General features: G+C 42.7%; 1 protein-coding gene across 6 annotated transcripts in view; it reads left to right on the top strand.

The window, feature by feature from the left end:
- EEF1AKMT2 (EEF1A lysine methyltransferase 2) overlaps positions 1-16,029 on the top strand; it is a 44,559-nt gene that overhangs the window by 11,144 nt on the left and 17,386 nt on the right. For all 6 annotated transcript variants that reach the window (XR_010135307.1, XR_010135305.1, XR_010135306.1 and 3 more), the window contains exon 4: positions 7,687-7,794. Coding sequence is in view for 2 of the 6 variants with exons in the window: in XM_031015029.3 (XP_030870889.1) it covers positions 7,687-7,794 (108 nt within the window). In the remaining 4 variants the exon portion in view is untranslated. The remainder of the gene's footprint in view (positions 1-7,686; positions 7,795-16,029) is intronic.

Raw genomic sequence — 16,029 nt, 5'->3', positions numbered from 1 at the left:
CAGGCTGGAGTGCAATGGAGGGATCTTGGCTCACTGCAACCTCCACCTCCTGGGTTCAAGTGATTCTCCTGCCTCAGCCTCCCTGAGTAGCTGGGATTACAGGTACCCGCCACCACACACGGCTACTTTTTGTATTTTTAGTACAGACAGGGTTTCACCCTGTTGTCCAGGCTGGTCTTGAACTCTTGACCTCAGGTGATCTGCCCGCCTCAGCCTCCCTTTGTGCTGGGATTACAGGCTTGAGCCACTGTGCCTGGCCTTACCTCTGTTTTTTAGTCTTCTCTTTTTCCTTTCCTGCTGGTGTTGGTTTATTTGAACATTTGTTAGTATTTCATTTTAATTTATGTGTATCTTCTTGAATATATCTCTTTGCGTATGGCTGTTTTAGTGGTTGCTTTAAGCAGTTGACTGTGTCTTTTGGTGTGGCTTTTCTAGTGGTTCCTGTGTAGATTACAATATATATAGTTGTCAAAATCTCCTTGGAATCAGTATTTTACCACAATAAGTGGAATGTGAAAACCTTATCATGTCGGGTTCTTGATCTTTCACCTTTTTGTTGTAGTTGTCTTTACTATTACCTTTATGTTGAAAATTCCATTAGATAATATTATGATTTTTTTCAAACATTTTAAGGAATGCACTAGGAGAAGAATATTTAATTATATTCACCTAGATATTTATTTCACCTTTGTGTTCTGGATCTCCTGAGCTTTTTTTTTTCTTTCTGTCTAAGAAATTCTTCTTGGAAATTATTTTAGAGAGGGTTTTCTTGCAACAAATTTTTTTTGTTTTCCTTTACCTGAGAATAGCTTAATTTCACCTTCATTCCTAAGGAGTGTTTTTTTTTTTTTTGGCTGAATATAGACTTTTTTTTTTGAGACACAGTCTCACTCTGTCACCCAGGCTGGAGTGCAGTGGCACAATCTCACAATCTCGGCTCACTGCAACCTTCGCCTGCTGGGTTCAAGCGATTTATTCTTCTGCCTCAGCCTCCCGAGTAGCTGGGATTATAGGTGTCCACCACCACGCCCGGCTACTTTTTGTGTTTTTAGTAGAGATGGGGTTTCACCATGTTGGCCGGGCTGGTCTCAAATTTCTGACCTCGGATGATCTGCCTGCCTCAGCCTTCAGAAGTGCTGGGATAACAGGTGTGAGCCACCGCAGCCGGCCTGAATATAGAATTCTGAGCTAGCCGTTTCTTTCAGTACTTTAAAAATGTTATGGGCTGGGTACGGTGGCTCACGCCTGTAATCCCAGCATTTTGGGAGGCTGAGGCGGGCAGATCATGAGGTCGGGAGATCGAGACCATCCTGGCCAACATGGTGGGACCCCCCCATCTCTACTAAAATACAAAAGATTAGCCGGGCGTGGTGGCATGCCCTTGTAGTCCCAGCTACTCAGGAGGCTGAGGTAGGGGAATAGCTTGAACCTGTGAGGCGGGGGTTGCAGTGAGCCAAGATCGTGCCACTGCATTCCAGCTTGGCAGCAGAGCAAGACTCCGTCTCAAAAAAAAAAAGTTACGTCACTTGTTTTTGACTTCCATGTTTTCTCATGAGGAATCTGCAGTCATTTGAATTGTTGTTTTCCTATGAATGCATCATTTTTCTAGATGCTTTTAAGATTTTTTTTCTTTGTCTTTTGTTTTTTGCAGTTTGCTTATGATGTGTGCTGTGGCTTGGATTTCTTTGGCTTATCCTATTTGGTGTTCACTGAACTTTTTACATCTGTAAGCTTATGTCTTTTGCCAGATTTGCGATATTTCTAGCTTTTGTTTTTTCTATTTTTTTTTCTGTATTACTGTCTTTCTCCTTTCATTTTGGGAGTCTATACACATGAAATGTCAATTTTTCTGTTGCTCCACAGGTCCCCGTGAACTCCACAGGTTGAATTTTTTAAAAGTCCTTTTTGTCTTTGTCGGCCAAATGTTATATTTCAATTGATCTGTCTTCAGATTCACTGACTTTTTTCTCTGTCACCTTCATTTTGCTGTTAAGTCCACACATTGCAATTGGTTGACATGTCTTAATTTTTTACTACATGATTTCTTTATTTACCATTACGATTTATTTTTTGTAGGAGGTAGTTCATTTGTCCGAATGGTTTTTCACAATGTGAATTTTCTAATTACATCTCTATAGTATTTAACATGTTTTCTGTCCCTTGTGTTGTCTGTACGTTGGAAATTAGACCTAAATTAAGGGTCAGCAAACCAGTCTATGGGTCAGATCTGGACCTCCTTTGTTTTTATAAATATTTGTTGGAATACAGCCACATTTATTCATTTGCATATTGTCTATGGCAGCTTAAGTGCTGCATTGGTAGAGTTGACTGGTTGTAACAGAGACTGTATGGCTGGCAAAGCCTAAAATATTTATTCTGTTTCTTTTTGTTTTTTGAGACAGAGTCTTGCTCTGTCGCCCCGGCTGGAGTGCCGGAGTGCAGTGGTGTGATCTTGGCTCACTGTAAGCTCTGCCTCCTGGGTTCACGCCATTCTTTTGCCTCAGCCTCCCGAGTAGCTGGGACTACATGTGCCCGCCACCACGCCCGGCTAATTTTTTGTATTTTTTAGTAGAGATGGGGTTTCACTGTGTTAGCCAGGATGGTCTCGATCTCCTGACCTCGGGATCCACCCACCTTGGCCTCCAAGAGTGCTGGGATTACAGGCGTGAGCCACCGCGCCTGACTATTCTGTTTCTGTTTTTTTTTTTTTTTTTTGAGATGGAGTCTCGCTCTGTCACCCAGGCTGGAGTGCAGTGGTGCGATCTTGGCTCACTGCAAGCTCCACCTCCCAGTTTCACACCATTCTCCTGCCTCAGCCTCCTGAGTAGCTGGGACTACTGGCACCCACCACCACGTCTGGCTAATTTTTTGTATTTTTTTAGTAGAGACGGGGTTTCACTGTGTTAGGCAGGATGGTCTCAATCTCCTGACCTCATGATCCACCCGCCTGGGCCTCCCAAAGTGCTGGGATTACAGGCGTGAGCCACCGCGCCTAGCCACTATTCTGTTTCTTTATAGAAAATGGTTGCTGGCTGGGCATGGTGGCTCACACCTATAATCCCAGCACTTTGGGAGGCCAAGGTGGAAGGTTTGTTTGAGCTCAAGAGTTTGAGACCAGCCTGGGCAACATGGTGAAACCCCGTGTCTACTAAAGACACAGAAAAATAGCCAGGTGTCGTGGTGTGTCCTTGTAATTCCAGTTACTCAGGAGGCTGAGGTGGGAGAATCGCTTGAGCCTGGGGAGGTTGAGGCTGCAGTGAGCTGTGATCACGCTGTTGCATTCCAGTCTGGGTGACAGAAGGAAACCCTGTTTCCATAAAAAAAAGAAAAAGATTGCTGACCCTGGATTGAGAGATGTTTATTAGTTTTTTTTTTTGGCAAGTAAACTTACTAGGTGTTGGTGTATATTTGCATATGTGGCATAGAATATTTGGCGTAGAACATTGATCTTTTTGTTATATTAACAGCCATTGAAGACCATTTCTTATATGTACTACTTTTTCATTGATCAGCTACATTTTTGATGGTTACTTTTCCTACATTTTTGATGGATGTTTTTGCTATATCATTTTAGGTTACTATTTTTCTTTTACTATCTTCTGGCTTCCATTCTTTATCACTTATTGTTAGCTATAAGCCTTATCGTCATCCTTTTAAAGGTAATCTGTCACCTTGTATCCCGCATCCCTACTCCCTGGATGTTTTTGAGATTTTTCTGTTTTTCTTTTTTCTTTTTTTTGGTACGGAGTCTCGCGCCGTCACCCAGGCTGGAGTGCCATGTGCCATCTCTGCTCACTGCAACCTCTGCTTCTGGGGTTCGAGTGATTCTCTTGCCTCAGTCTCCCGAGTAGCTGGGATTACAGGCATGTGCCACCACACCTGGCTAATTTTTGTATTTTTAGTAGAGACGGGATTTCACCATGTTGGCCAGGCTGGTCTCGAGCTCCTGACCTTAGGTGATCCGCCTGCCTTGGCCTCCCAAAGTGCTGGTATTACAGGCGTAAGCCACCACGCCGAGCTGATTTTTCTGTTTTTGTTTTTCATCAGATACACTATGATGTGTCTAGGTGGAGTTTGCTTTCATCTGCCTTGAATTTATACTGTTTCTTGAATCTGAGGCTTGGGTCCTTTGTCACTATTGGAGTATTCTTAGCCATATGCCATTTTTTCTTCTGCCCTATTCTCATTTCCTTTCCTCTCAGATTCCACATATGGATTGGGTATACATATATGTTTGTGTTTATGTATGTGTGTGTGTGTGTGTGTATGTATAGACTGTGTGTTAAAATTGTCTATACACACACACTATAACCTCCAACTCCGGAGCTCACTATAACCTCCAACTCCTGGGTTCAAGCGATTCTCCTGCCTCAGCCTCCCAAGTAGCTGGGATTACAGGCACCCGCCACCACGCCCGGCTAATTTTGTGTGTTTAGTAGAGATGGGGTTTCACCATGTTGGCCAGGCTGGTCTCGAACCCCTGTGGATATAGAGGGTTGTGTGTGTGTGTATGTATATATAGTCATACACTACATAACAATGTTTCAGTTGAAATGTACCACATACACAATGGTGGTCCTATAAGATTATAATACTGTATTTTTACCCTTTCTATGTACAGATATCTTTAGGGCTGGGCACAGTGGCTCATGCCTGTAATCCCAGCACTTTGGGAGGCCAAGGCAGGTGGATAACTTGAGCTCAGGAGTTCAAGACCAGCTTGGGCAGCCTGGCGAAACCCTGTCTCTACAAAAAAAAACAAAAAACAAAAAAACAAAAATTAACCAGGCATGGTGGTGGCATGAGCCTATCCAGCTACTTGAGAGGCTGGGGTGGGAGGATTGACTGAGCCAGGAGGCAAGGCTGCAGTAAGCCATGATTGTCCTACTGCACTCCAGCCTGACTTACAAGAGTGAGACCCTGTCTCAAAAAAAAAAAAAAAAAATCTTTAGGTACACAGATACCATCGTGCTACAGTTGCCTCCAGTATTCGGTACAGTAAAATGCTGTACAGGTGTGTAGCCTAGGAGTAATAAGCCATACCATGTAGCCTAAGTGTGCAGTAGGCTCTACCATTTAGGTTTTTGTAAGTACACTCCATGATGACACATGACTGTGTGTGTGTATGTGTTACATCTTATATTCTGTGCTATATTCTGTCTTTTTTTCTTTTCTTTTTTTTTTGAGTCAGAGTTTTGCTCGTGTAGCCCAGGCTGGAGTGCAAAGGCGCGATCTTGGCTCACTATAACCTCCACCTCCTGGGTTCAAGCAATTCTCCTGGCTCATCTTCCTGAGTAGCAGGAATTTCAGGTGCCCACCACCATGCCTGGCTAATTTTTGTATTTTTAGTGACGAGGGGTTTCACCATGTTGGCCAGGCTGGTCTCAAACTCCTGACCTCAGGTGATCCACCTGCCTTGGCCTCCCAAAGTGATAGGATTACAAGCTTGAGCCACCATGCCCGGCCCATATTATGTCTTTGATATTCTTTCCTGTTTTTAATTTTCCATTCTTTTGTCATTCTGTGTATAACAGGGATATTTTCTTCTGACTGTTCTTTGCTGATTTTTTTTTATTTTTTGCTGTGTCTAGTCTGCTATCAAGCCCACCCTTGAACTTCCTAATTACTGTATTTTTCAATTATGTTATTTTTTATTTTTATTTTTTGAGACAAGAGTCTTGTTCTGTTGCCCAGGCTGGAGTGCAGTGGCGTGATCTCGGCTCACTGCAAACTCCACCTCCCGGGTTCAAGCAATTCTCCTGCCTCAGCCTCCCGAGTAGCTGGGATTACAGACACTCGCCACCACAAAATTAGCCTGGCTAATTTTTGTGTTTTTAGTAGAGATGGGGTTTCACCGTGTTGGCCAGGCTGGTCTTGAACTCCTGACCTCAGGTGGTCTGCCTGCCTCCGCCTCCCAAAGTGCTAGGATTATAGGCGTGAGCCACCGTGTCTGGCCCTGTTTGTTTCTCTGTTGTGGTTTTCAGTTCTCTGCTAGAATTCTCCCACTTGTCACTGTCATTTCTGTCAGTTGTTTTGAAATCTTTTTCTGAAAATTCATTTATTTGGGTCTCCTGTCGGGTCTGTTTCTAAAGTCAATTTCTCCCCTTGGGTTTGGTTGTTTCCTTGAATGTCTGCTCATTTTTGGGTGCCAGAAATTGAATGTGAAAGACATTGGAGATAGTTTGAGGCCCTGAGTGATATCTCTAGAAACCTAAAACATCTATTTGTGATTTTTATAAGTTGTACTAGAAGAATAAACAGGCATGGGAGAAGAAGGAACCGGTAGGCCGAGGTGGGCGGATCACGAGGTCAGGAGATCAAAACCATCCTGGCTAACACGGTGAAACCCCATCTCTACTAAAAATACAAAAACAAAATTAGCTGGGCGTGGTGGCGGGCGCCTGTAGTCCCAGCTACTTGGGAGGCTGAGGTGGGAGAATGGCGTGAACCCGGGAGGCAGAGCTTGCAGTGAGCCGAGATCGTGCCACTGCATTGCAGCCTGGGCGACAGAGCGAGACTCTGTCTCAAAAAAAAAAAAAGAAGGAACCGGTAAGAATCAGTTAATAGACTCATCCTGGGTTCTAGGTCTCCCAGAGAAGCAGTTAAGGGAAATGGGGAGAAAATCTCAAGGAATAAGGAGGGATACAGCTAAAAGGGTGGAAGGTTGGCATCAAAAAAGAGAATATTAGACCTTTAGATTAAAAACAAAAATAAAGGGAGCAATCTACCTGTAGAAAGTAATTGGTATACTTGTTCCTTGAGTTTAGATTAGGAATCAGTTACTTAGGGTGAAAAAGACTTGGTAGGTCTTCATGGATTTGATGTGGCAGTAGGTTAAGTTTTAAAGGAAGTAACCATTTAGTAAATGGTGAAGAGCAGGAAGGGAATTTCAGGCTATACTGTACTTTGTAACTTACTTTGTTTTTCATGTTTCCTTTGAAATTATTTTTAGTCTCATTGGTCTAAAAATGTTTAGTGTTGTTAGGGGGTGTGTAAAGACCAGAAGCTTCCATGCTTTTGCCATAGACACTACACAGCCTAGATGGGTTAATGGCTAGTAAACACCAAAACTCTCAAGTCCATTGAGTTAAAGAAATTTCTTGGGGATACTGATACCTGCCCACCCTACCTCACAGGTTTTCTGTAAAGATCTAATGGGATGTATGAAATATTTTTAAAGACATAAAAGTAGTATACAAATGTAGGATGGTTAAAAATCACATGGCTGGTGGAGAATTGCATAATGTATAACTACACTGAAGGGAAAATTTAAAAATTGATAACTTATTACATTTGCAGTGATTTTGTTAATATAATTTAATTGGGTTAAGTAAAATATATGACAAATTTATGTGTGAATTGGAAATTATCAGCATCAAAAGTTAATGTTACCTTTTTTTGCCTGAGGGCTTATACATATATTTTCATTATTTTTGAGAACATGAATTTCCTTTTGAAAAAGAGATAAAATGTTATGAAAACAAAGGTATTGTCATAGTATATACACTTTCAGTTTTTATTTAGAGTCTACAATAAAATTTAAGCATTATGAATTATTGGATTATATGTCATTTTCTCTACATCAAAAATAAGATAACCCCAGTCCTAAAGGAATATTCTAATTCATAAACAAAACATTATATTAAAATTTTATACTAAAGTATAAAATTATTTCTCTCTCTCTAGGCAAAATTTGGTTTCTCTAATATTACTGGAATTGATTACTCTCCTTCTGCAATTCAGCTTTCTGGAAGTATTATAGAAAAAGAAGGTTTATCTAACATTAAGTTAAAGGTAACTATTATTTATATTACTATAATATTTACAATAGAGGTTAAATGTTTCTAGAGCATATTAATTGACAGATTTTAAACTCACATAAATTAGGGATCAATCATAAATAATACAAATTGAAACATTTTTAAATAGCCATATTAAAAATTTAATCTAGTTGGTTTGGGGAAATTATTTTTTCTTCTGTATGTTTGTTCATACACTACTGCTCCTGATGTTTGCAAATACACATAATACTTAACTATGGATTAACCAGATCAAAAGGGTTTTCTTTTTTTTTTTTTTTTTTTTTTTGAGACTGAGTCTCGCTCAGTTGCCTAGGCTGGAGGGCTGGAGTGCGGTGGCGCCATCTCAGCTTACTGCAAGCTCTGCCTCCTGGGTTCATGCCATTCTCCTCTCTCAGCCTCTGAAGTAGCTGGGACTACAGGCACCTGCAGCCACGCCCAGCTAATTTTTTGTATTTTTAGTAGAGATGGGGTTTCACCGTGTTAGCCAGGACGGTCTCGAACTCCTGATCTCGTGAGCTGCCCGCTTCGGCCTCCCAGAGTGCTGGGATTACAGGCGTGAGCCACCGTGCCCTGCCCAGATCAAAAGGTTTTAAATGCATCAAGTGGTATAATATCACCAAAAATCATTTAGTTTATTTTTGTGTCCTATGATCTGTGAGATGATGATTCCTAAATTTATATTTCTAGCCCAGGCCTCTCTTCTCAGCTCTAGAGTTATAGACAGGCATGCCCTGTTTTTTTGGCTTCCCAAATGGTATGTTTTTTGACAAATCAAAGGTTTGTGGCAAGCCTGTTGAGCCCCATCTGTTGACACCATTTTTTCAACAGCATGTTCTCACTTTGTATCTGTGTGTCACATTTTGGTAATTGTTGTAATATTTCAGAGCTTTTCATTATTATTTTATCTGTTATGGTGATTCATGATCATTGATCTTTGATATTACTATTGTAATTGTTTTGGCGTGCCATGAACTGTGCCCACGTAAGATGGTGAGCTTAATTGATAAATGTATGTTCTGTCTGCTCTACCTACTGGCTGGTCTCCTATCTTCCTCCCTCCTCCTCAAGCCTCCTTCTTTCTTGGGACACAGCAATATTGAAATTAGGCCAATTAAAAACCTTACAGTGGGACAGGCGCAGTGGCTAATGCCTGTAATCCCAACACTTTAGGAGGCTGAGGTGGGCAGATCACTTTGAGGTCAGGAGTTTGGGACTAGCCTGGCCAGCATGGTGAAACCATATCTCTACCAAAAGTACAAAAAATAGCCAGGCGTGGTGGCGGGCACCTGTAGTCCCACCTACGCTCCAGCCTGGATAACAGAGGGAGACTGTTTTAAAAAAAAACAGAGGCAGGAGGATTGCCTGAACCTGGAAGGTGGAGGTTGCAGTGAGCTAAGATTGTGCCACTACACTCCAGCCTGGGTGACAGGGGGGAGACTACGTCTCAAAAAACAAAAATAAAAAAACAAGGATAAAAAATAAACAACCCCCACCTCAACACAGTGGCCTGTAAGTGTTCAGTTGAAAGGTAGAGTCACACATCTCTCACTCTAAGTCAAAAGCTAGAAATGATTAAGCTTAGTGAGTGAGGAAGGCATGTTGAAATCCACGATAGGCCAAAAGCTAGGCCTCTTGTGACAAAATTTAGTCAAGTTGTGAATGCAAAACAAAATTTCTTTAAGGAAATTAAAAGTGGTATTCCAGTGAACACATGAATGATGAGAAAGTCAAACAGCCTTATAGCTGTTACGGAGAAAGTTTTAGTGCTCCAGATAGAAGATCAAACCAGCCATAGCATTCTCTCAAGCCAAAGCCTAATCCAGAGCAAGGCCTTGACTCTTTTCAATTCTGTGAAGGCTGAGAGAGGTGAAGAAGCTGCAGAAGAAAAGTTTGAAGCTAGCAGTAGTTAGTTCATGAGATTTAAGAACAGAAGCCATCTTGGCTGGGCACGGTGGCTCATGCCTGTAATCCTAGCACTTTGGGAGGCCAAGGTGGGAGGATCACCTGAGGCCAGGAGTTTAAGACCAGCCTGGCCGACATGCTGAAACCGTCTCTACTAAAAATACAGAAAGTTAGCTGGGCATGGTGGTGGGTGCCTGTAATCCCAGCTACTTGGGAGGCTGAAGTAGGAGAATCGCTTGAACCTGGGAAGCAGAGGTTGCAGTGAGCCAAGATCGCGCCACTGCACTCCAGCCTGGGCAACAGAGCGAGACTCCATCTCAAAAAAAAAAAAAAAAAAAAGAAAAAGAAAAGAAGCCATCTCCATGACATAAAAGTGCAAGATAAAGCACTAAGTACTGATGTAGAAGGTAGAAGGTGTAGCAAGTTAGCTAGGAAATAACCAGTGAAGCTGGCTAAACAACACACAGATTTCCAATGGAGATGAAATAGCCTTATATTGGAAAAAGATGCCATGTAGGAGTTACATAGCTAGAGAGGAGAAGTCAGTGCCTGGCTTTAAAGCTTCAGAGGAGAGGCTGACATTGTTGTTAGAGGGGCTAATGCAGCTGATGACTTTAAGTTGAAGCCAATGCCCATTTCCCATTCCGAAAATCTGAGGGCCCGTAAGAATTATGCTAGATCTCCTTTGCATGAGCTCTATAAATGGAACAACAAAGCCTGGATAACGGCACATCTGTTTACAGTACGGTTTACTGAATATTTTAAGCCCATTTTTGAGACGTACTGCCCCAAAAGAAAAAGACTCAAAGTATTACTGTTCATTGACAATGCATGAATTCACCCAAGAGCTCTGATGGAGATATATAAGAAGATTAATCTTGTTTTTTTTTGAGACGGAGTCTCGTTGTATCACCCAGGCTGGAGTGTAGTGACTCGATCTCAGCTCACTGCAAGCTCTGCCTCCCAGGTTCATGCCATTCTCCTGCCTCAGCCTCCCAAGTAGCTGGGACTACAGGTGCCTGCCACCACACCTGGCTAATTTTTTGTATTTTTAGTAGAGACGGGGTTGCACCGTGTTAGCCAGGGTGGTCTGGATCTCCTGACCTCGTGTTCCGCCTGCCTTGGCCTCCCAAAGTGCTGGGATTACAGGAGTGAGCCACCATGCCCAGCCGATTAATCTTGTTTTTATGCCTGTTAACACAGGATCTGTTCTGTAGCCCGTGATGGATCAAGGAGTAATTTCGACTTTACAGTCTTAAATGTGTTATTTAAGAAATGCATTTCATAAGGCTATGGATGTCATAGATAGTGATTCGTCTGATGCATCTGGGCAAAGTAAATTGAAAACCTTCTGGAAATGGGCTGGGCGCGGTGGCTCACGCCTGTAATCCTAGCATCTTGGGAGGCCAAGGTGGGCGGATCACAAGGTCAGGAGATCAAGGCCATCCTGGCTAACATGGTGAAACCCCATCTCTACTAAAAATACAAAGAATTAGCCAGGTGTGGTGGCAGGTGCCTGTATGTAGTCTCAGCTACTTGGGAGGCTGAGGCAGGAGAATGGCGTGAACCTGGGAGGCGGAGCTTGCAGTGAGCTGAGATCTAGCCGCTGCACTCCAGCCTGGGCGACAGAGCAAGACTCTGTCTCAAAAAAAAAAAGAAAAAAGAAAACCTTCTGGAAATGATTCACCATTCTGCATGTCGTGAAGAACATTTATAATTCATGGGAGGTCAGAATATCAACATTAACAGGAGTTTGGAAGAAGCTGATTCCAACCTTAATGGATGACTTGGAGAGAGGTTCAAGATTTCAGTGGAGGAATTAACTGCAAATACAGTGGTAGTAGCAAACTAGAATTAGAAGTGGAGCCAGAAGGTGTAACTGAGTTGCTACAGTCTCTTGATAAAACTTGATCAGATAAGGAGTTGCTTCTTATGGTGGACGACCAGAGAAAGTGGTTTCTTGAGATGGAATCTACTGTGAACATTGTTGAAAAAGGATTTTGAATATTCCATAAACTTAGTTGATAAAGCAGTAGCAAGGTTTGAGAGCATTGCCTCCAATATCGAAGGAAGTTCTGCTGTGTGTAAAATGCTATCAAACAATATCATGTGCTCCAGATAAATTTTTCATAAAAGGAAGAATCAGTCGATACGGCAAACTTTATTACTGTCTTATTTTAAGAAATTTTCACAGCTACCTCAGCCTTCAGCAACCACTACCTTGATCAGTCAGCAGGCATCCTCATCGAGGCAAGGCCCTTCAGCCAGAGAAAAGATTATGACTTACTCATGATTTCGATGATGGCTTGTTAGTGTTTTTTAACAATAAAGTATTTTTTGTGGGGGATGGAGTCTTGCTCTGTCACCCAGGCTGAAGTGCAGTGGTGCGATCTTGGCTCACTGCAACTTCCGCCTACTGGGTTCAAGTGATTGTCCTGCCTCAGCCTCCCGAGTAGCTGGGACTACAGGCACCTGCCACCACACCCAGCTAATTTTTGTATTTTTAGTAGAGATGGGGTTTCACCATATTGGCCAGGCTGGTCTTGAACTCCTGACCTTGTGATCCACCCGCCTCGGCCCCCCCAAGTGCTGGGATAACAGGTGTGAGCTACCACGCCTGGCCATTTTTGTATTTTTTTAGTAGAGACGAGATTTCATCATGTTGACCAGGGTGGTATCGAACTCTTGATCTCCGATGATCCGTCCACCTTGGCCTCCCAAAGTGTTGGGATTACAGGCATAAGCCACCACTCCCGGCCTACAATAAAGTATTTTTTAAGGCACCCAATTTTTTTTTTTTTTTTTGTTTGAGATAGAGTTTCGCTCTTGTTGCCCTGGCTGGAATGCAATGGCGTGATCTCGGCTCACCACAACCTCTGCCTCCCGGTTTCAAGCGATTCTCCTGCCTCAGCCTCCGAGTAGCTGGGATTATAGGCATGTGCCACCATGCCCGGCTAATTTTTGTATTTTTAGTAGCGATGGGGTTTCACTATGTTGGTCAGGCTGGTCTTGAACTCCTGACCTCAGGTGATCCACCTACCTTGGCCTCCCAAAGTGCTGGGATTACATGTGCGAGCCACCATGCCCGGCAAGGCACTCATTTTTTAAAAAGACATAATGCTATTGCACACTTAATAGACTGTAATACAGTGTAAACATAACTTCTATATGCACTGGGAAACCAAAAATTTTGTGTGACTTGCTTCATTGTGATGTTTGCTTTGTTGTGTTGGTCTGGAACAGAACTTGCAATATCTCTGAGGGATGCTTGTAAAATCTGCCTGTTCAAAACTTCCATTTGGAAAGCTAATAGTCTCTCAACTTAATTAGTCCAAAATGAAACTCTTGGTTTCCTCCTCAGACCTGATTTCCCCAGTCTTTCCCGTTTCTACTAATAACACTCCCATTTACCCTGTTGCATTTACACAAAACGCAAGGAGTCATCCTTGATTCTTCTTTTTCCTTAAAGTCCTATATCCAATTCTGTTAGTTTTATTTATACATACATATATATATATATATATATATATATTTTTTTTTTTTTTGTGGAGACAGTGTCTTGCCCTGTAGCCCAGGCTGGAGTGCGGTGGTGTTATTACAGCTCATTGCAGTCTCAATCTCCTGGGCTCAAGTGATTCTTCCACCAAAGCCTCCAGAGTAGCTGGGACTACAGGCCTGCTTCACCACACCTAATTTTTTTGTAGAGATGGGGTTTTGTCATGTTGTCCAGGCTAGTCTTGAATTCCTGGCCTTAAACAATCTGCCTGCCTCTGCTTTCCAAAGTGCTAGGATTACAGGTATGAGCCACTGCTTCTGGCCAGTTTTATCTTCAAAATATATCAAGAATGTGATCATTTCTTGTTATCTCAATTGCTCCCTGTGAAGTCCGAACCACCATTATTTCTTGTTTAAACTACTATGGTAGCCTTTGATTTTGCCCCTCCATTTCCACTTATGCTGCTCTGATGTTCTTTTACCACAGGGCAGCCAGAGTGATTTTTTATTTGTTATTTTTTGAGACGGAGGCTTTTTCTGTTGCCCAGGCTGGAGTGCAGTGGCACCATCCTGGCTCACTGCAACCTTGGCCTCCTGAGTTCAAGCAATTCTCATTCCTCAGCCTCCCGAGTAGCTGGGACTACAGGCATGCACCACCACACCCAGCTAATTTTCTTCGTATTTTTTTAGTAGAGATGGGATTTCAGCACGTTGCTCAGGCTGGCCTTGAACTCACGACCTAAGGTGATCTGCCTGCCTCGGCCTCCCAAAGTGTTGAGATTACAGGTGTGAGTCACTGTGCCCGGCCTAATTTTTGTATTTTTAGTGGAGACCGGGTTTCACCATGTTGGTCAGGCTGGTCTCAAACTCCTGACCTCAAGAGATCCACCTACCTTGGCCTCCCAGAGTGCTGGGATTATGGGCATGAGCCACTGTGTCCAGCCCTGGCCAGATTTTTAAAAATGTCTGTTCATGTCGCTTCCTTGCTCACAATCCTGAACTGACTTCCCCATTGCATTGTAAATAGATTCTGAACCTCATCCAGCCTAACGTAAAGTCCCTCATTTCTTACCTTCTTCCTCGTTTATCATCAATACTCGGTCACATTGGCTTTTCTTCTGTTCCTGAAACATGTCAAGCTTGTTTTGAGTCTGTATACTTGCTGCCCTCTGCCTAGAGTATTCTTGCCCCAGATCTTAGCATGTTTGGTTCATTCTCATAATTCAGATCTTTGCTCAAATAACACCTTAGAGAAAACTTTATTTATTTATTTGCTTTTATTTTTTGAGATGGAGTTTCACTCTTGTTGCCCAGGCTGGAGTGCAATGGCGTGATCTCGGCTCACCGCAACCTCCGTTTCCTGGGTTCAAACGATTCTCCTGCCTCAGCCTCCCGAGTAGCTGGGATTACTGGCATGCGCCACCACGCCCAGCTAATTTTTGTATTTTTAGTAGAGGCAGGGTTTGTCCATGTTGGTCAGGCTGGTCTCGAACTCCCGACCTCAGGCGATCTACCCGCCTCGGCCTCCCAAAGTGTTGGGATTATAGGTGTGAGCCACTGTGCCTGGCCAAGAAAAGTTTCTACTCTTTTCCAAACTGTTTCTCTTCCAAGTCACTTAATGTCTTATTTCTCTGGTTTTATTTTCTTCATGGCACTTTATCTGAAGTTACTTATTTAGCTTATTTATCTTTTATCTTTCTCTTTGTAGAATATAAGGTATATTTTCTTTCTTTTCTTTTTCTTTTCTTTTTTTTTTTTTTGAGGCAGAGTCTCGCCCTGTCGCCTAGACGGGAGTGCAGTCGTGCGATCTCTGCTCACTGCAACCTCCGCTTCCCAGTTCAAGCAATTCTCCTGCCTCAGCCTCCCAAATAGCTGGGACTACAGGCACATGCCACCACGCCCGGCTAATTTTTTGTATTTTTAGTAGAGACAGGGTTTCACCGTGTTAGCCAGGATGGTCTTGATCTCCTGACCTCGTGATCCGTCTGCCTTGGCCTCCCTAAGTGTTGGGATTACAGGCGTGAGCCACTGCGCCCGGCCAATATAAGGTATGTTTTCATACAGGGACCTTTTCTATTTTGTTTACTGTTTTTTTTTTTTTAAGATGGAGTCTAGCTTTGTTGCCCAGGCTGGAGTGCAGTGGCGTGATCTCGGCTCACTGTAAGCTCTGCCTCCCGGGTTCACGCCATTCTCCTGCCTCAGCCTGCCGAGTAGCTGGGACTACAGGCGCCCACCACCACTCCTGGCTAATTTTTTGTATTTTTAGTAGAGACAGGGTTTCACCGTGTTAGCCAGGATGGTCTCAATCTCCTGACCTTGTGATCCTCCTGCCTTGGCCTCTCAAAGTGCTGGGATTACAGGCGTGAGCCACCGCGCCCGGCTCTGTTTTGTTTACTGTTATATCCAGGGTCTGAAAAGTACCTGACAATAGATGTCCACAAAATATTTGCTGAATAGATGAGTATTTTTATATAGGCATTTAGGATGAGGAAGCCTCTTCAAAGTTAGCTCTTCAGAGTGATAGTCATTATTTTGCTTCAGGTATAATGAATGCTTTGGATATGAAGGAAGGGAGAAGACCCACCTTCCAATATACATCAACATAATATATACATTTTTAAGTCAATAGAGTTTTAGATTAAACATGATTTACAATTGCTGTATTAAATTTGTATGAATAATTGTGAGCTAATTGCCTAATTATTTTTTTCAAAATGAGTTTTCAGAATTTTCATTGGTAAATTGTGAATGTTTTATAAAATTGAGGCAGATTGCTATTTCCGACGCTTAGTATGCATCAAGTCATTGACAGTGAATGAGATGGTGATGT

Source organism: Gorilla gorilla, chromosome 8 (genome assembly GCF_029281585.2).
Source record: "Gorilla gorilla gorilla isolate KB3781 chromosome 8, NHGRI_mGorGor1-v2.1_pri, whole genome shotgun sequence".
NCBI lineage: Eukaryota > Metazoa > Chordata > Mammalia > Primates > Hominidae > Gorilla > Gorilla gorilla.
This window is presented reverse-complemented; position numbering and strand designations above follow the sequence as displayed.